This window comes from Branchiostoma lanceolatum, chromosome 2 (assembly GCF_035083965.1).
Source record: "Branchiostoma lanceolatum isolate klBraLanc5 chromosome 2, klBraLanc5.hap2, whole genome shotgun sequence".
NCBI classification, from domain to species: Eukaryota; Metazoa; Chordata; class Leptocardii; order Amphioxiformes; family Branchiostomatidae; genus Branchiostoma; species Branchiostoma lanceolatum.
In genome coordinates, this window is record NC_089723.1 from 15,882,377 (window position 1) to 15,903,466 (window position 21,090).

Consider the following 21,090-nt stretch of genomic DNA (forward strand, 5'->3'; position numbering starts at 1 on the left):
GGTGGGTGGAGTGTTTGCCTTGCATGCAGTAGGTTGTGGGTTCGATCGCCGACCAATTTATGACTCCACAGTAGTAAATAGTTGTAAGTTGCTGTTCCTTTAGATGATCACATGTTCTTGCTCGATGATCTTGTTGCTTTCGTAATGTGTCACATTCAATCTGCTTAGCACTTTTCTGGAAAAGAAAAGTTAAATGTACAGTTAAGCTGGGGGTTCTGTATTTGAAATGAGACACCCCTCAAGCACGTTCACTTAAGATCCCACCATACTGTAAAATTAATGTAGAAATGTTCGTGGTGGTTTTATGTTCGCGTTTTTTGCAGTGAAGTCTTTACCGCAAACTTAAGAGTGTTTCAATTATGGGACTGTAGTCAGTAAAATTGTTTCAAATGCGATCTTACGATAACCATGAACACTCTATTTTCTCTCTACCCCGAAATCAAATCCCCGCAAATTAAAATTAATTTACAGTACTTGCTCTAGAACGAAGGTTTCACTCAGGTATGCTGACAAAATCATATTTGATTTGATATCTTGTATAATTTCAGGAGGAAGCAGTCTGGGGATCTTAGACAAATTTTGGCCAGTGGAGAGGTAACTATTAATGATTCTTGTTAATTCTTGTACCTTATTCCATAATGCCTTCAAGTTTGTGTTTTCTGTTAACATTCTTGCAAGACATAGAAATTACTAACAGACATTTGAGAAGCCAAGTCACACAGTGAAGGATATTTCATGAAAATCTGTCCATGAGTCATTATTTTTATTTCATTTCATATACTTTCAGACAAACTCACAGTCAAGTGTGCTGGTAATCCACATTTTTGTGTTTGGGCATAATATGGTAATGTGAAGTTTCATGGTGGTATTTCATTGGTGGACTCAGTTGATTCAATCATCATTGATCAATCAAGGGACAAGCAGGTGTTGGTATAATGTAAACCATTGAAGAAGTTAAAATTCATTGTTTGTTCCAATGGAAAATATACCTCTGATTTGATATCTTTCATTGTTAACATTTATGAGTGCATTGGACGATTTGCAGTTCCGGAGGTTTTTGCTTCGTGGAAAATTCACATGAACAGTTTTCAACGTTATGCAGTGATTGCTAAGCACAGCAGTGCCGCAGGTTAGAGAGAAAGCAAACAGGCGCGAAGTTCTAACCTCAGGAGGTGAAAATCTTCCGACAGACTGATTCAAAATAATGGGGGAAATCAATTTTGGGTATATTTACCAATGGAACATAAATTATGAATTTAAACTTCCCCAGCGATTTCCGTTAAGCTACAAGGTAGAAAGTTTGAAAAGTTGATTTCTTCCAATCATATCTCAATGTCTGTTATTGTTATCAATTGTATTGTTATCATTGGAAAGCATGACATTCTTTGACCTCTTCAATAATACCCTAATTGTTATGTTCATGAGTCGAGCACCAGGCTGCTTATGTCGGTGGGTTACCCCCAAAATGCCAAAATTTCCATGTCAACATGCAAGCTTTTAGCTAGCAGGGCGTCAGAGTGTCTTTTGGATGCCCTACACTAAGAAAACAAGGAAATTGGACGCCCTTCTTTTGCAGATGACACCCAGAAGACACCCTGTATCCCTGGTAATTACATACACATGCACATGTGTTCCCCCCACACACTCACTGCAAAATGGACCATTCCACATACAAGACAGTTGAACAGCATGTAAATTGATTGACATGCAATATTACCAGGTAATTGTTATCTATAGAGCACAATGGGAAGCTCTGGTATGTATGTACATGTACATGTATGCATACTTTAGATATACAGGAGTGCATTATACTGGGGAACGTTGGGTTGGAGATCTGTTTGGACTTATCTTTTCCGGGTGGAATTATGTACCCTCAGCTGGTGGAATCATGTTTAACTTTTAGTAGATGTTACTGTAACAGTGTTTGACACTGTCAGGGAAGTTTCATCTCACTTAAGCGGCCATGATGCTCATTGCACAAAAGCGTAATGATTTGCAAATTAAATCTTTAAAGGCAATAACAATCTTTTAACTATGCCAAAGAGCTACTCATTAAAGCAACTGGATATGATTTTGGCAAGTAGCTTTTCACAAGTAACTGCTATTTGGCGTATCTTATTAGCTGGATGTCTTAAATTTCATCTTTTGAATTCTTACAATCTTTTAACTATTTGAGACAATTTGCTAGTCATAAAAAACAACAGACATATGATTGAGGGAAGTATTTGGCTCCTTTTTTTGGCGACCCATTCAAATAAACAGCCCCGGTGCTTTGACCCTTGAATGAACAATCATAATTAGCAAATTGAATACCAAACAATTATCAAAATATACTTTCCAATCAAGATATATGATGTATCATGGAATGAAATAATAATGGAGATATGATCAAAAGAAAACAAGTTTCCTAACTTTTCTTTGTTAGGTTTGAGTGGGAGGTTTGAACACACGATTAAGGTGAGCTATGTCCTGGTTATTGATTTTGTATTTTATGTCTTTGTCTTACAGATAAATGAAGATGATATACAGTACCTGGCCATTCTGGGACATGGGAATGGGGGCACGGTCTACAAGTGAGTATTAGATGTGTAGAAGATAGGGGTGGATACCAGTTCAGCTTAATAAGGTCCAAGTCCAGGTTTAGGTCCAGAGATTTAGGTTCAGGTCCGGACCTGAACCTGGACCTGATCCTGTCTAGTTGACATGTTTTGTTTTATTTAACCAATATTAAGCATAGCGAATTAAGACTGACATGCATGCCTGTAAAAGAAGACTTTTAAGGCAAACCAGTATTTGATATTTGAATGTTGCACTTATTTTACATTGTATATGCCTTTTCTTCTCATAGGGAGACTCAAAACACTTTTCATCAAACAAAATAGAAAAATATATTTGCACTTTGTTCAGGTTTTTTTTGGACTCAGGTTTTTGGCCTTCAGGTTTTTTGGACTCGGTTCTTGGATGTTATATAGGTCCGAATCAGGTCCAGCAAACAGGTATCCACCCCTAGTATAAGACATTGTAAAGTTTTAAGGTTAACCTTCTCCCTGCTGCCTAACTCTGTAACCAATGGGATGCTGTGTGCCTAAGGTTAAAGTCTGTACTTTGATACTTCTGTCTGGTCAAATTACCAATTATTTTGGTTGAACAGGTCCAAGATACTGACATTGTCTATGTACTAGGGGTGGATACCGGTTTGGCTTAATCCGGTCCAAGTCTAGGTTTAGGTCCCGAGGTTCAGGTAAGGGTCCAGATCTGAACCTGATCCTGATGTAGAAACCTATATAGATTGGTTCTCTCCTTGGTGCTGAATGTGTAGTCTGTAGAACACTATAAAGATTAGTTCTCTCCTTGGTGCTGAACGTGTAGTCTGTAAATCACTATAAAGAATGGTTCTCTCCTTGGTTCTGAATGTGTAGTCTGTAGAACACTATAAAGGATGGTTCTCTCCTTGGTGCTGAATGTGTAGTCTGTAGAACACTATAAAGAATGGTTCTCTCCTTGGTGCTGAATGTGTAGTCTGTAGAACACTATAAAGAATGGTTCTCTCCTTGGTGCTGAATGTGTAGTCTGTAGAACACTATAAAGAATGGTTCTCTCCTTGGTGCTGAATGTGTAGTCTGTAGAACACTATAAAGAGTGGTTCTCTCCTTGGTGCTGAATGTGTAGTCTGTAGAATACTATGAAGAATAGTCCTCTCCTTGGTGCTGAATGTGTAGTCTGTAGAACACTATAAAGAATGGTTCTGTCCTTGGTGCTGAATGTGTAGTCTGTAGAATACTATGAAGAATAGTCCTCTCCTTGGTGCTGAATGTGTAGTCTGTAGAATACTATGAAGAATAGTCCTCTCCTTGGTGCTGAATGTGTAGTCTGTAGAACACTATAAAGAATGGTTCTCTCCTTGGTGCTGAATGTGTAGTCTGTAGAATACTATGAAGAATAGTCCTCTCCTTGGTGCTGAATGTGTAGTCTGTAGAATACTATGAAGAATAGTTCTCTCCTTGGTGCTGAATGTGTAGTCTGTAGAATACTATGAAGAATAGTCCTCTCCTTGGTGCTGAATGTGTAGTCTGTAGAAAACTATAAAGAATGGTTCTGTCCTTGGTGCTGAATGTGTAGTCTGTAGAACACTATAAAGATTGGACAGTTCCAAATCAGGTCCAGCAAACTGGTATCCACCCCTACAATGTACCAATACTGTGATTAGTAATTAGTGAAATTGCACTCATTTGTGTATGCATACTAATAGTATGCTGTGACTAAAAATGTGCAATACCTGCTCATTAAGATGAAAATCAAGCACCAGAAAGAGACGTTGTTGTGAAAGGTTGTCTCGGTATTGATATCAAAGGTGATCGTCATCTTTGGTTTGAGATCCTTTGCACGAGATATTAAAAGTCCAAATGAAAGGTATCTTTTGGTGTTCTCATAATTAGCTTACGGCGCCTATTTGTTTTCGTGTCCTGGTTTGATTTTAACTTTAAAAAAATAACTTCCAGGGGCCTGGCAGTGCCCCAAAATAGCCAAGTAGCCACAGGGTGACCCACAAGACCACATAATATAGGAGTGACGCCCGAAAGTGCAAAAAATAGCCCATGAACTGCCTAGCCATTGTGACTGTAGCATTTATACACAATGCATGTACAGGTACAGGACATACTATCTTCACAACTCACTCATAACATAACCATTTTCTCCCTGCAGGGCAAACCACAAGTCCAGTAGCAAACTGATGGCAGTGAAGGTGAGCATTGTTTTCAAGGGTTGACTTTGAACTTGTTCTAGGTATCATGTGTGTATGAACTTGCTCTACATGTATATGGTTAGCCAGACCAAATAATTTTCTCAAGCATCTTATATAATGATATTGTAACAATCTCACAGACTGAAGTTTTGCTAAAGAAAGAAAAGTTACTTTTAAGTTTGAATCTGGATGACATTGTGTTTACATTACTTGTATACAGCTTACATAGAGAAAGAAGTAAAGTCACTTTCAGTTAGAGTAGTGTGTTTCATCTTATTCAAAGTTTGAGCCCAAATGACCTAACACTTCAAAGGGGTAACGTAAGGCACAGACTGTAAAATTTTCCCAGCCCTCTATTGTAACCAGGCTATTATCTTATTTATATGTATAGCTAGGTAGGTGTCAGGGCGTCTTCTGGACACCCTACACGAATAATACAAGGAAATTAGACTAATTTTGCTAATTCTGGTACAGTAATTACAAAAAATTTACCTCCACATGTACCTCCACATGTACCTCCACATGCCCCCCCCCCCCCCCCCAACACACACACTGCCCACTGTTGTTTTTTCCTCATACCAGACACTTTGACAACATGCAAATTGATTGACATGCAACTCGGGCTACCAAATAATTGTAAGTCTGTAGAGGCCATTAGAAAACTCTGGTTATGATTGGTCCCCACCACCTCCCACCCCAATTTTTGGATACCCTGTCTATACATCCTAGCTGAAAGCCTGATTGTAACTGTACAATCATGTATTCTACAGGTGATTCCTTTAGATGTCACTCCAGAAGTACAGAAGCAAATCATGTCTGAGCTGGAAATATTGTACAGGGTAAGTAAACAAAAAACTAACACCTTTCCATCTGTACTTATATATATTCCTGGTCATTGTCTGATCATAGTATACCTTTGTGTTGAGAAATAGAAATGAAAAGAAAATTTGAAAGAATATTTCATGCAATTATTAATATATGATCATGGATGTCATTGGCTGCTGGGAAATGTGAAGCACTATGGTTAATATATGGGGTAAGCAAAGTAATTATCATGAAAACATAACATATAGACTGGGCAGGCACAGTATGCATGTACCGCATACATGTTGTCATGGTAAGGATTTTGTTTGCCCTCTGTGCATGTTACCCATAGTGCCTCACACTTCCCAGCAGGCAATGGGATCTGTGAATTGGTCTTATTAAGAAAAAGTTTGAAAACTTGATTTCCGTCAATCGCATCTTCGTGATTACTTTATCAAATTCGTTGCTTTATTATATTATCATTAGAAAGCTTGTTTAGTGCCCTTTGTAATGATATCCATTAAATTTTGTTATGATCATACAGAATAATTATGATCATACAATTGTACATTGAGTTGAACACCTGGGCTACTTAGTAAAAAACATGTATAAAATGTATGTGTCACAGTCATAGGGTCATAAGCAGGTCACGAAAAAAATTTCCCTTTATCATATGTCTGTTGTTTTTTAATGATTAGCACATTTAATGTGTTATTATCATTGAAAAGCTTGACTGTATACAGTGTATTTTGCTGTATACATTGTAGCCTCCTTCGCAGACTTCCTAGAACGGCGGCATATACAGTATATTGGGGAGGGGGGCAGGGGCACACAAGGGAGTTATGTAGCCGAGGGAGTTGCGTAGCCGAGGGGTGACCGCCGTCCTATCATGATAGGACGGCGGTCACCCCTCGGCTACGCAACTCCCTCGCCTACATAACTCCCTTGTGTGTGTCCCCCCCTCCCCAATATACTGTATATGCCGCCGTTCTAGGAAGTCTGCGAAGGAGGCTATATACATTGTAGCTGATTGTCTAAATTGGACAGATATCAGTTTGCATTATATCCAGGTCTGTGGAAAAATGTGTAATAGACTTTTTTCACCCTTCAGTGCGACTCTCCGCACATTATAGGATTTTACGGAGCCTTCTTCACAGAGAACAGAATTTCCATATGTACAGAGTTTATGGACGGTGAGTGTATTTCTTCTGTCGATTCAACCACTTGTACATTGTTAATTCCATGAAAAATATAACATAGATAGGACATAGAATAGTTTTTGGCTCTGTGTGTCACTGTGTGTGTGTGTGTGTGTGTGTGTGTGTGTGTGTGTGTGTGTGTGTGTAATTGCGTATCTGGAGCAATAACTTATTAATAACCTCTGGATGGATTGCACTAATATTTAGTATGTGGTAGGTGTTGTTGACACAAAAGTCAAGGTTGATTTTTGTATGTATTTGTAAAGTGTACATAGAAGTACTAAGTGAACTAATTTTGGCAGTCTTCTTTTGCAGGTGGTTCTTTAGAGTTGTATGGTGCTATACCAGAACCTGTTTTAGGGAGAATAGCTTTTTCTGTGAGTGCAAAGATCTGTTACTTTTCACATTCAATACCTGTACTGTTGCACCAAAAGATTTGCAATGGCCCTATAGGGATTGTATTATAATTAATTGATATACCTGTTTTCATAACATTATTAAGCCATACCAATTTGATGTGTTGATTCTTAAAGAAAGAAGATAATGCTAAAATGAGTAAAATAAAATAAACAGGAAAATGAGAATGGGGGGGGGGGGTGACATACGCTTTTCCTCCTGATAATTTAATTCATCTTTACTTCTTGCTGATTTTTTTTCAAAGAACCAAGGTATCAAATTGGTGTGGCCTTAAGTTTAAAATTGGTTTATGCATTAAGAACTATGAATATATGATTGTGTGGATAGTCACCACTAACTGTAACTCATAATGAGAGAAACGCAGATTAATATAGCCTGTCCAAAATTCTATGGACATCAATTTGAAATACTGACTGAGGTACTAATGTCAAGATTTATGTGGGTATTAAAGACATCTACATTGTAAGTCAATTAATAAGTACAAAAGGTGACTTAGCAGCTGTATAGAAGATATAGAAAAGAAAGAGGATCGGGAACTTTTCAGAGTGACCTTTTGTGAATCGATTTTAACATAATAGCTCTGTCCCGGCCCATACCTGGTGCAGTCTCTTTGTTACTGTGTTATGAATCATTTATGCGTCAGTTGTCCTCAGAAGATGAAGGAGTCGTCACTAGACAGACCCCATTAATCTTCCATAGGACAGGTCTTGAAACTTTTATTTTCTTTAGTTAAAGCCCCCCTCCCACTCAATGCCCCCCTCCCGCTCAATGCCCCCCTCCCACTCAATGCCCCCCTCCCACTCAATGCCCCCCTCCCCCATACAATTCTGAAGCGGGTATCTCACTGGACCAAATTGCACTAACTTTGAGAATTTTAGACAGCTTTTCCTTGCGGTCACACTGACGTCTGACTCATGGAGAAAATATGTGACCTCTACAAAGAAAATGGCTCACACAGTGCCCAGAATGTCACATTCTCAGATTCAGCTCCAAATCAGACACAAGATAACTTTATTTGAAATGTCAGTCTTGCCACTGAAATAAAAACCAATGTCCATTATGAATAAGATTCATCAAACAGAGCATAATATGATTGACATGTGCATTTTTATCTCATTCACGCCAATTATAAAAAAGACATCAGGCTGCAAATTAGTGCTAAGTTTTTTCAACTAACTTGTATTCCAGTGAGATACCTACTTTTGAATTAGTTGTCCCATTTTATTTAATAAACGATTAGAATATGATATGAAATTTAGATTGGTTTTTCATGTCAAGATCATTCATGTCAAGGTTGTTAGAGTTTAGAAAGACAACAAATATGTTTATTCTAACTTCTTAATGAATTATCTTGATTTTCAGGTTGTGACAGGATTAAATTATTTGTGGGGACTAAAGATAATGCACAGAGGTGAGTCCACAACTCTATCTTTGCTGACTCCTATTATGCCTATAAGGAAACACACACCAATTCTTCCGTGACAATGAAACACAAGAGGCAAGTAGCACAGTGTCCTGGCTCCCGGGGATCGAACCCGGGCCCTCCAGCACACAAACTGCACGCACTAACCACTAGGCTAAAAGGTCCGGACCCGTTATAATGAAGAACTTTATTGCACGACAATTGTACATGGTACAAGGTATGGCAAAAATTCATAGTATAGACTGGTCAGTTAGTGGCGGTTGAAACCCACTGTTTCACCGGGGTAAAGTGACGAAAGGGTCGATTTCAGTTCATATTTGCCGTAATCTGCTACGAAATGACAGTAAATGCTAGCATGGCTGAAGAGAGTTAAAGGTGGTGTGTCTTGGGTTGAAATTGATTTTTGGCCCAAGCCTCTCTAATGTGTATATTAAGATTATGCTTTCTTGCAGCTACAGTACCGCTCGCGTGATAGTTAACATCTCTAACGCGTTATAACACGTTAGAGTTGCATTCTCGTCGCGTTATCATCATTTGAACCTGTTGTTAGCTTTTGTAGCATGACTGCAATTCAGTGATACTCTGTTTGTCCACTTATTTTGCAGATGTGAAGCCTTCAAATATCCTGGTAAACACAAAGGGTCAAGTGAAGCTTTGTGACTTTGGTGTCAGTGTACAGGTAAGTAACAATAAAGCACTTGCACCTGAAATGGCAAATTTTTTAAAAATTAGAAAACATTCTCAATTGGCAAAACAACTTGAAGCAAATGGGTCCAAAACAGCACAATCACAATTTTAATCTTTGTTGATTTTTAATCCAGTAACAGGCAACACTACGGTTTCCAAAAAAGTTAGCAATATTTTGAAATTCATTTTGTTACTGATATATTATTTGGGGTCAAACTGAGATTGTAATATTCCTGGTGCGGCCATTTTGTTTGTATAGAGGTTACATATTTCACCCGTGTGTTGCACATTAATGTGATCCCAAGGGGAAAAAAATTGGGGAAAATTCGCAAAGTTGGCACATTTTGGCACAGTCCATTGAGATACCCGCTTAATTTCTCTTGCATTATCGGTCTGTACATGTTACACTGTAACCAGGCTCTTAGCTTGGATTTATAGACAGGGCGTCCAAACATGCATGTCAATCAATTTTCTTGTCATCCCAGTGTTGGGTATGACAAAAAAAAAAACAGTGGCAGTGTGTGTGGGAGGGACACATGTACATGTGTATGTAATTACCAGGGAAACAGGGTGTCCTCTGGGAATCCCCTGCAAAAGGAGGGTGTCCAGAAGACGCACTGGCACCCTGCTAGCTAATAGCTTGACTGTAACAAATATAGGTTGTAACCCATTCTCTTGTCAATGAGTTTGCTGATATTTGTGAGCTTTGTACCATTCACTTAGATTTGGTGACAATTGCTGAATTGTAGAAAAAAGACTGTCAAATAATGGTTTTAGATTGTTGATTCTTGGTTTGTCTTTCCCAATGTTGCAGTTAGTGGACTCCATAGCCAAGACTTATGTCGGAACCAGTGCCTATATGGCGGTAAGTGAAGTATACACTTTTAGTTGTTTGTTTGTTTGTTTGTTAACCTTTGGTTGTTTTGAATAGCCAATAAACTACCTTGATGAGAACGATTCATGATAGAAATGGAACTTCCGAATCCATGAGGCTTTCAGAATTTAGTGCCTTCATTCATAACGCGCCAGTTTTGTACAGTCCGTATACAATCTGGGTAAGATTGAATTGTAATGTGAAGTGTTGTATTTATCTTAACGTTATATTAAATCGGTAAGTAACTGCATGATTTATTTCTTAATATCTACAAGTCCCTCTATCTCATATAGCCACTGTCAGTTTTTCTGCACACCCTGACTGACAGCTGTTCTGTTTCAGCCTGAAAGAATTCTAGGAGATGAGTATGGCATCCACTCAGACGTCTGGAGTCTAGGGCTCTCTCTGTTAGAGGTGAGAAGAAAAACATTCAAACTGTAATACATCTAGCTTTTATTGTTTCCTTTGCCATTTTACAAAAACAGGTATACAGAGACCAATGAAATACATGTACTGTAAAATTTTGAAATATTCACAGGCGGGGTGGGTCCCGGTACAGAAAAATCCAGGACAAGTCCAGTTCATGTCCAGTACTGTAAAATTCAAGTTTACAGTCAAATTTTGTCGCCTGTGCTTCATAATTATACCAAATTCAACAAATGAATCTGATTCAGAATGTTTGACAGTACAGTACATGTACCATGACCAGTCAATGTGGCATTACTTTAAATGCAGAAATATTCACAGGGATTTGATTTTGTGGTTGGGAGAAAATGGAGTGTTGAAACAATGACAATGACAATGACAATGACAATGACAATGACAATGACAATGAAGTTTATTGCATATTCATGCCCAGCAGCGGGCTAAATGCATTAGAGTATCATAAGAATACTATATAAAAAAATGCTATGTTTTAATTATGATTTACATGCTTCTTCTCTCTTCTTGAAACATTTGTAGACAAATTCACAGAGTTTTTTCATTACATCGTAATTGGCTGTTGACATAACATGTGCGAACATTTCCTCCTTTGTTAAATGTGCATATCTTCGGTCTAGCAATATGTCACTAACAGGAGAATTGCGTATATCTTTATAAAGAGAGCATTCTAGAACAAAGTGTACTTCATTTTCTATATAGTTCTTATTACAAAATATACACAGTCTGTCACTAGGAGGAGTCCGGTTATATCTACCAGCTTCAATATGTAGTACGTGATCGCTAATCCTTAGCTTAGTCATGGCGCGGCGATGGTTAAAGTTTGTTATATCAAGATATTTCTCTCTTTCATATGTATGTTTAAATGTTTTGTAGGTTCTTAGTTTGTTACCTTGGTTCTCTTTTTTTCCACTGGAGTTCAGTTCTGAGTAAAAACTTTGCACATAGATATCTTTTAGTCTTTGTTTTACTTCAGACTGAGCAGATGATGTATTACTGTCCCTGTTAAGTAGAAGGTAGGTAAAGCCTGACTCCTCAAGGATTCTACTAACAGAGGACAGCCAACATGGCAACTTGCGTCGGTGCATGTCTTGTTGAACTAGAAAGGACTCAAACTGAAGACTGTTTGGGGGTACTTCTCTAACTAACCTTTTGTAGTACGAGTAAAGTCTAATACATACTTCAATCCATAGTGGGTACCTGCCGAGTTCTGCCCTCGTTGCCAGGTTGCTCGCATTCTTTCTCACGCCTAGGATTGATTTACAAAACTTAAGATGAATTTGTTCAGTTGGGGACTTGTCGTTTAGTCCAGACTTGCAATTGCCCCACACCTCGGCACCATAAGTTAGAATTGGCACTACACAGGCATCAAATAGTTTGCAGTATACGGAGATTGAGGGGTTGCTGTCTCCTAATGCTGTTTTTATACTGAACAATGCCCTTAAAGCTTTCTTTTGTAATGTTTTTATTGCTGTTGTAAAGTTACAACAATTTTCCCATCGAGATTGGAGTCAGGCAGGGTTGTGTCTTAAGCCCATCGCTTTTTAACCTATATGTCAGTGACTTAGCAGACGAGCTCAATAAAGGAAACTTCGATGCGCCCATGCTAAATACATCATGCGTATCCAGTCTATTTTACGCTGATGACCTTGTGATGCTATCAACAAGCAAACATGGTCTACAAAATGCAATAAATACTTTAGGCCTTTACTGTAACAAATGGAAATTATCGGTAAATCTTACCAAAACAAAAATAATTGTATTCAATAGTAGCGCTATACAGTGACACAATGGAATGGCTTTTTGCGGTAGTTTTGAGTTCGCGGTATAGAGTACACCGCAAAACCGCTAACAATTTTCTGCAGTTTTACTTCTAGAATCTAAGATTTGTTGCTTTTATGGACAGAATTAAAAGCTCTTTCCATTACTATTTCCTGAGTGCTCTTTCCAGTTCATAGGTTGATTTGCTATTTAACACTTACTTCTAGTGGTTCTTGAGTGGCACTTAACTTTTCAGCGAGGATATGATTTTTTTTTAAATCAAAATGATGACTTTACAATCCTCCATGTTTCAGATGGCATTAGGGAGATTTCCATACCCAAAGGTAAGACTCTCCAGCAAAATGAGCAGTTAAACTTTATATAATTTGTTACAAAATAACTGCACTTGTGGTACATGACTTGTGTATATATCAAGTAGTTTTGGTTGAATAAATAATATGTTGTATTTACAATTGTTATAGGAAGAAAGTTAAGTCCGTGTATAAATTGTTTTATTTCTGATGTATCTGTTTGTTATGTTGGTGTGTGTCCGTAGTACGCTTTAAGCCTGGTTGTTGACAGTTGACATTGGATTAGGCCATGATGATTTGAGTATATGAATGACATCAATTTTCATCCGTTTCCAAACAAAAAAAATATTCGGCCATACTGGAAATCGTAAAAGGCAGCTGCAACTAAGAAATGTATGCTGCAAAAAAAATGTTTAGGAAAACAGATAGTAATGTCGTAGAATGCCAAAATCAATTCCAAAGAAGATATGAAAGAACATTAAGGAAGAAATCAAATCTATTATTTGGTATACCAGTGTGTTTAGTTTTGTTCATCCTTCCTCACCACGTAGATTTCATGATGAAGGCAATTTTTTTTTGCCAAACTTTTTTTTTCACATGCTCGCATCAGTTTTGTGGTTCCCAGAGGATGTCATCCATATAATCAAATCAACATCATCTTTATTGTTTTATTATAATGATAAACATTATTATGTAAGTGATGAACACTTGTCTCCTTTCCCAGATTCAGAAGAATAAATACTACGGTGATGTAGTGGTGGGTACTGTATTTTACTATATATTACTAAATTACAATTGAAAATTCTGGTTTTGATATTATGTCATCAGGGCTGTTTACAGCTTTAGATTTTTTCCATTCCACTCATTATTTTGGAGCCCATGTTGTTAATTTTTGTTGTCATGCATGTCAGTAAGTTCAGATTTTTTGGAAGGATGGGATGAAATTTTTGTCTGTCCCATCAAGCAACTAAAAAAGTTCCCCGGATGGAGGGATGGGTCCTAGAGACAGCCCTGTATATATTATGTGTACCGTAGCTAGGTGCAACAGAAATTGATGATATGCAATGAGTTTTCAAAATGTTTGTGCCAGTTTTTGCACTTATAAGAAATTTCATCCAAAATCATTTTTTTTTGCAAACAGTGTTATTCTCTTACCTTGATTACCCATGAATGAATGAATAAGCGAACGACGAAAAAACGTAAAAAATGATTATGTTTATCAAAGCATACACATCTACATTGTATAGATACAGATGATAAGCCTTACGGAGCTTAAAGTAATTACATGCATACGTAGTTCCCATGATCTGGAAGACAGTATGACTTGTGTGTAATTAGTGCAGCAAGGTAGCAAGACTGTTGATAATGAGATTGTGTTTTTTTCTCCTCTACCAGCCAATGGAAGTGTTCCAGTGTATACTCACAGAGGTGAGCTCTACTTGATATAACGTGACTCAACTCTTATAATTCTTCTGTAGTCGTTCTATACTGCCTTCCAAAGAGCAATAGTGACTGCAGTTCTACTTCCCACAGCTAGATGGCACTGCAGCAAGAGAATGATGCAGTTCCAAATGTGACTGTCAATACCCAGTATTCATTTTTTAACCTTACAAAACTATTCCCCTGATGAAAAGTATCAATTTAGGGCATCTTTGTGTAGGTGATTTTAAGATAACTTTAAGAAATCATGATGTCTCAACAATCCATATGAAGAACACATTTTTAACAGTCTGTGTGTACTGATCATTTATAAGTCAGCATCAATGTTCTTTGTTTATTCCAGAATCCACTAGCTTTGTCTGCTGAAAACTTCTCTCCTCCATTTGTTGACTTTGTTGGAAGATGGTGAGTGTTCAAGACCATTATGATCATAGCATTCAGTCGAACAAGTTTTTTGAGATGTAAACATTTCATTTCAGTTTATTCTTGTATCAGAGTATTAGCCTAATTTGCATATGATAAGAAGAATAGCCTTCTTTGCCAAATGCAATATTATTATATATAGTACTTCGGACCAACTTGTGTTATTTGGGTAAAGATCATCACCTCATACAATACATGCAACCTTGTTTGCATAATGAAAGTGAAGACATCATTCGTAAAAGTTGACATCATTTGGCGAAGGTATGGGGTCGTGGAACTCTAATTGTTCTTAATTCTGGTCATGGTGATTGATCAACGTCTTGATCATGACTTAAACTGCAAAGGTTTTAAAAAGTTAATATTCATCTTATTCTTATTGATTCTTGCCATCACAGTTATTAATAATTGTCTCACCCTTCATATATATCATCATTTCTGCAGTATGCAAAAGTCGCCAAAAGAGAGGCCCTCCCCCATGCAGCTGCTGGTGAGTTGAAAATACATCATTAATATGTAATTCAAAGTCTCCATGTACAGGGTTTTCACATTCAGTCATGTGACTTTAGATTGTTTAAAACTCTACTTTTTACAAACTTTAAGATTGTCATAATTCTATTTTATGGTGACAATCTTTTTGATAACTTGGACTTTTGAAAACAAAAAAATTACATTCAGTTATATGTGACTTTAGATTGTTTAAAACTACTTTTTACAAACTTTAAGATTGTCATTCCATTTTATGGTGACAATTTTTTGGTAACTTGGACTTTTGAAAACAAAAAATACACAGTGTGATGTATATGGAAAGGATCACCTATGACATCACAATCCTTGTTCCATTATTTAGACTAGTGATTCTAAACTGTCAATCTTAGCTTGAAATCTTGTTGGTTAGGTATGATAATTCATTCTGATCCATTCTTAAATTGTATCTTAGATAATGATCTGAGAAATGGTAATGAACCAATTTTTTTGGTCTGTACAGCACAAGTGTTTGTCAAGAAATTTTAATTTCTTGAAAATCCACTGCTTCTATCATATAATGATGTCATTTTATGTAGGACTCGTGACTCTTTGGAACAAAAGCTGCAGAAAGTCTATGGCCTCCCCCGTCTCAATATATTTCTTGCATTGGAAACTACAGTTAATTTCTGTTTGAAACCCACAATTCATTGAATTGGAAGTTGTAACATAGCATCTACATGTACTAAACATAATTCCACCAGGGTACATAATTCCACCACCCTGAAAAGATACGTCGACAGAGTTCCAACCCAACGTGCCCTGATATAATGCAGTCCTGTATATCTGAACTGTGTATCCCTGCATATGGGGGGTGCTTCACTAGAGATCTCTCAAACCTACTGTTTTTCAAAGTGGCAGATTTATGTAACCCATCAGATTAATGTTAAAGGAAACCCAAGCAATATTAGGGTCGGAAAAATCGGACTTTGAAAGTCAATTTAATTAGTCATTTCTATACATGATAAGTTCAAACAACACTATCACAATATTTAGCAATGTCCACGATGCAAAAATATGACATTGTTGTGATGTGAGAACTCACTGAAAATTGTGGCCGGAGGTTTTTAGGCTCATGAAACTATTAGGGATCATCATATGGCACGATTTTACACGGTTTTAAAATCCTAAAGTATGAAGACTTAGTTATTACGCAAATGTGCTAAGCAATGTCACTACCAAAAAGATTTCAGCATTTTTTTATTTCCTTTTTTTGGCCCTTATCTTGCTTTGGCTGCCTTTGATGAAGGTACTCGTAAACACCTGGTCTTTATGTCCCGTAGCAACATCCGTTCATCCAGGCCAGCGGCGACAGTAGCGACACGGAAGTGATTGCGATGTGGATGGGACAGCGCCGGGCACAGATAGACTTACTACAGCAGAACCCAGGTGCCGTGGCCAGAGTGCCCTAACTAACTACTAATATCAATGTCCTGTGCACTTGTCCAGGATATACTTAATCATTATTATATAGTATAAACAATATATAGAATGTATTAATGTCATAACAACGTGTTGTTGTAGTATGGATGTGAATCCATCAAGATATTGCAAAAATATAGTAGCTTAAAATATATTTAAGATGGCTAAATACAATGCATTACATGTACATGTAGATCTTGCCAGGAAATATGCAACAAAATATAGTACAGGTTATTTGAAACAAAGTGTCAAAGATTTAGGCAGATATTAGATACCTAGTTGTCTAGTAGTAGAATGATTAGGAAGATATTTGGATACTTGGCAAAGATAAAATAGGTCTGAATAATAACTAGACTAAGTGGAATTTACAATTTGAGTTTTTCTGGAGCTGAAGTCAGGGACTGTTGAGAGAAAATATCATGATGTACAGTAAGTATAATGTTGCAATAAGTCAAGTGCATTTGTATAGACAAGTAAGGTGAAGAATTGTCACACTACATGTGATTATGTTAGACCATACTGACTTCATTATATGAATGACATCCGTGTGATCATGATGGTTTCGTCTGTCCCCCCCCCCATCCAACCCCCGACACACACAAAAAAGAAAAAGTTTGCGACCATACTGTCAATCGTTAAAAGAAGCTGCAAAATTAGCAAATACAGAAATTGCAACAGCAGAGATATATTGGAAAGCCGATACTATTTGAATATTTGAATGAAGTCTTCCGAAGTCAAAGAAGAAATTATGAAACAACAAAAATTCAAAGAAATTATTATTTGGTATGCCATGTTCTGTGTGTTCAGTCCTTTTGCTCTAGCTTCCTGACCACTAAAATATAGATTTCCTATAATGAAGGCAACTTTCTTTTTGCCCAACTTTTTTTCTTCGCATGCTAGCATCAGTTTTGGGGTGCTCAGAGGATGTCATCCATATAATCAAATCAGTATGGCATTAGGGGGTAATAAAAAAAGATAACAATGAAAAAATATCATGGTTTTACATGTATAACTAGAATGTGAATTTATAGATTAAAGGTATAAAGTTCAACATATATTAAGGTAGAAGGACACAGAGTTAGGAACTGGATCCAATTGACTGATACAAAAATATATATTGTTTACATATAAAAGAATAGATATTAATAATACTTCCTCTAGATATGGAAAAACTTAAGTCATAAGGAGTATCTGAATGGCACATATAATGTAGGTCTTTTTGGCAAAGCCTCAGGGCAGAGCCATTTCTCAACTTAAGAATCTATACAAAGCAATACAAAAGTATGCAAGTAAATGCTGTCATTCCTATCATCAGTATTAAGACATCGCTGCTATAAAGATCTATTATTCAAATATCTTTGCTATAGAGCAATAAAATGATCATGTAGCTACATGTATAGTATTACAAGGTAAGACTAAATTTAATACAATATCATGTATAACCTAAAATAGCATGACAAATTTGTATATAAACATCTACAATTAATGTATACCTTGCAACCTAACAATTCATGTACAAACAATATAACAAATTGATAGGGTATATTTAATTATTGACAACAAATTACGCTGTACTTAAAAAAAGAAGTCTATAGAAAATACAAATGGATAGATGTAGAATAATAATATTGTAGTGTGCAATGTAACAAAATTAGATGCATTAAGAAATGTCACCAAGTTTTTCAGGTAAATTTTCTGTTTAGTTGATATCACAGAAATTTGTCCCGAAGAACTTCAATATCAAATTGTAAAAAAAGGGCCTTGGAAGAAAAAAAGGGCATCTCGTACAGGGATAATGATTTTCCTTTTGAAGGAGATACAGTTCTGCACATTTTTTTAAAAGATAGCACAATATGAAATGCTTTTGATAATTATAATAGTTTTGAATTTGTCACATTGTCATGTGTTGCACTCTTATTTTAGTAAAATATTTTTAATTTGTTTTTTTATAATCTCTGACCTGTATATTATTATACTTTGTGTTTGTGACTTTGTGTATTTCCATCAAGAAAAGAATCCTCATGTGAGACACACGTATCCGAAACCTTGGCTCCCCCTGGTATGTTTTGTACACTGTTTATTCTTTTGGAATGTTTATTCTTTTTAAATAGTTTTTCTTTCCCTTCTTTTTGGATAAACTTGGAGGATACTATAGACAAATCTGAACTGAATAATCTGCTTTTGTCCATCTGATTATCAATAGCCAAAACTTTGAATTTGTAATGGTAACATTTCCAATCCAATCACAAGTAGTTCAATGACATGCTTTCCTTACATGCCAGCGGTCTTAGTAATTGATACGACCAACACAGTCACTTAAACTCCATTTTCAACTTTTCACCTCCTCTGACCACTAGCTTGACCGACTGACCAACAAATTCTGTCAACCCGTTCCATCATTAGACATAATAACTTATCTTGTTTTCTAATTACTTCAATAAACAGGTCATCAACATTTTCCATTTTACCTGCATTTGATTGGTTGAACAATCAACCTGCTTATTTACATGTTTATCTGATATGTCAATCAATCAATCAATCAACTCACTGACATTTTCCCAGCTTTACCTGTTCACTTACCTGATGTCACCTTCATCTTCACTCTCATTAGGGCTGTCCAGACCTTCCTCCACCGTTGCTCGCTCGCCGAGGCCTGCGGCCCCCTACGCTCAAACAGCTCCTGCGGGTTCGCCCTCCTTGTATCGGCGCACCAGCACTTAAAGACCACTGTACCCTTGGGACTTCATCTCACTCCCTAACCAGTGCTTTCCTTCTGGACCTGTCATGCCTCATCTCCTCCTTGTCATGACGGAAACCAACAGAAACTAGGCCTATAAAACTACTACAACATTTGGCTTGCTCCTGAGGTGTCGCAAAAAAAATTTCGATTTCATCTAGTCCTCAGCCATTCACTTTTTGGCAACACCTCAAGGGGGGAGGCTTCTTTTACTTGGACTTCACCCTGCATGGTGATGGAATCTTCTTTTACTAAAATTTATGTATATCATGTTCTTTGACTTTTGAAAATTCTTGAATACAATTAATTTCTATTTTTTTCTCTACAATGTCTCCTTAATGACGGTAAGTTCTGATTTATGTTATCATTATGACACCTTTATGATGCCTGATTGTGATCCTACTACATTGCCAGCTTGCCACAACACAAGGCAAACCGCAGTCTTCATCAGAACATCATAGCTACATATTCTCCAAGCAGAGGTTTCGGTAGAGAGGGCTTGGAGTGGCTGAGATTTTGAAGAAACGTTAGAAAGGTCACTCCTATAGCCCTCTGGACTACTCTCCAAGCAGAGGATGGGTTCCGGCAGGTTTTTTACGTGTTTTTTGGCATTTTTGTCGAGCTTTCTACTTTTTCATATTTTTGGGGGGTTTATAGAGAAGAGAAAACAAATGAAAAAGTAGAAAGTTCGACAAAAACGCCTAAAAACAAACCTGCCAGAACCCATTCTCTGCTTGGAGAGTACCTCTCGACCGAAACCTCTGCTTGGAGAATACAAATGTAATGTACATCATAGCCCTACCCATCTAGTAGTGACAGACATTGGAAAAAATTCAGTAGCGACGCTTTTAATTTCACGTGCTTTACAGACTGATAAAAATCTCATCAAGTCGATGTATAGAAACCCATAGGAAACAACAACTAACAAAGAGACAAACAGTAAAGGAACCATGATACATTCAAAGTTAGAAATATCAAGAACAGTGATATTTAAAGTGATCACATCTTTAATATTCAAATTAGTTATTACATCTTTGCAACTGGGTAGGATAGTTACAATGCCAATTTTGCTAGAAACTTATCCACTTTTAATTCCTATCATTATTATTTATTATAATTAAGAAATTTGCCTTGCCTGACTGTAAAGCTGATTACAAAAGTACAAAAAATGAAGTTTGGGAAGGGACAAGGATTACAATGGCATATCATTACCCTACATATCAGGTGTGAGCTTTCTTCTTTCTTAGACCATTTTTGTGGATCCCATTGCATCCTGGGAGATGCAGGGCACTATGGGTAGCACAGGGGGCAAACAACATCATTACCACTGACTTATTTATATACTGTAATTCTTGTTTCTTTCACTGTAACTTTATGTTCACTGTTTTCACAGTTACCTCTGTATAGTGAACTTATCATCACCCGGTGAAAAAGCTGTTGTGATTATTCGTGATTCCTTCACACATCTGTTCCGTGAACTTCAAGTTAAAGTTCAGTGAAAATGTCCATTTTCCTTCCACCCATGAAATTCTGCTACCGTGAAGATAAAGTGAATTACAGTAGTCCTGATAGGACTCAAAACACATCCACTGTTGATGTGATGATAATTTTGTTTGCCCCCAGCCTTACCCATGGTGCCCCATGCCTCCCAGCATGCAATGGGGTCCATGAAAAGGTTTATTCAGTTAGGATGCTATTCCTATACCTTTCAAACTAATTAGGGCTTGTTCATTGATGTTTCCCACATTCAAGCTGTTTTAATTTCCTGAAGAAATTTCAGTCTTTCAAATCAGATTGTCTTTGGTAAACTCTAGTTAATTCAGTAAAATTAAAATTTCTTGCTGCTGTGCCCCAAAATTTGACTGGAATAGCCAAATTTGAATTA

The 21,090-nt window shown here is 37.0% G+C and overlaps 1 protein-coding gene across 2 annotated transcripts in view; it reads left to right on the forward strand.

Moving 5' to 3' along the window:
- The window catches only part of LOC136427593 (dual specificity mitogen-activated protein kinase kinase 5-like), a 32,183-nt gene extending 12,695 nt beyond the window's left edge, over positions 1-19,488 (forward strand). Inside the window, exons 7-24 of one of the 2 annotated variants that reach the window (XM_066416559.1) lie at positions 549-594; positions 788-811; positions 2,509-2,573; positions 4,705-4,744; positions 5,515-5,583; positions 6,660-6,741; positions 7,063-7,124; positions 8,527-8,575; positions 9,193-9,266; positions 10,089-10,139; positions 10,491-10,562; positions 12,665-12,694; positions 13,386-13,418; positions 14,057-14,089; positions 14,445-14,506; positions 14,966-15,011; positions 16,330-16,435; positions 19,080-19,488. In XM_066416559.1, the coding sequence (XP_066272656.1) occupies positions 549-594; positions 788-811; positions 2,509-2,573; positions 4,705-4,744; positions 5,515-5,583; positions 6,660-6,741; positions 7,063-7,124; positions 8,527-8,575; positions 9,193-9,266; positions 10,089-10,139; positions 10,491-10,562; positions 12,665-12,694; positions 13,386-13,418; positions 14,057-14,089; positions 14,445-14,506; positions 14,966-15,011; positions 16,330-16,435; positions 19,080-19,189 (1,054 nt within the window). In that variant the 3' untranslated portion in view covers positions 19,190-19,488. The remainder of the gene's footprint in view (positions 1-548; positions 595-787; positions 812-2,508; positions 2,574-4,704; positions 4,745-5,514; positions 5,584-6,659; positions 6,742-7,062; positions 7,125-8,526; positions 8,576-9,192; positions 9,267-10,088; positions 10,140-10,490; positions 10,563-12,664; positions 12,695-13,385; positions 13,419-14,056; positions 14,090-14,444; positions 14,507-14,965; positions 15,012-16,329; positions 16,436-19,079) is intronic. The other variant, XM_066416560.1, reaches the window with a different exon arrangement.
- Positions 19,489-21,090: the final 1,602 nt, after the last annotated feature.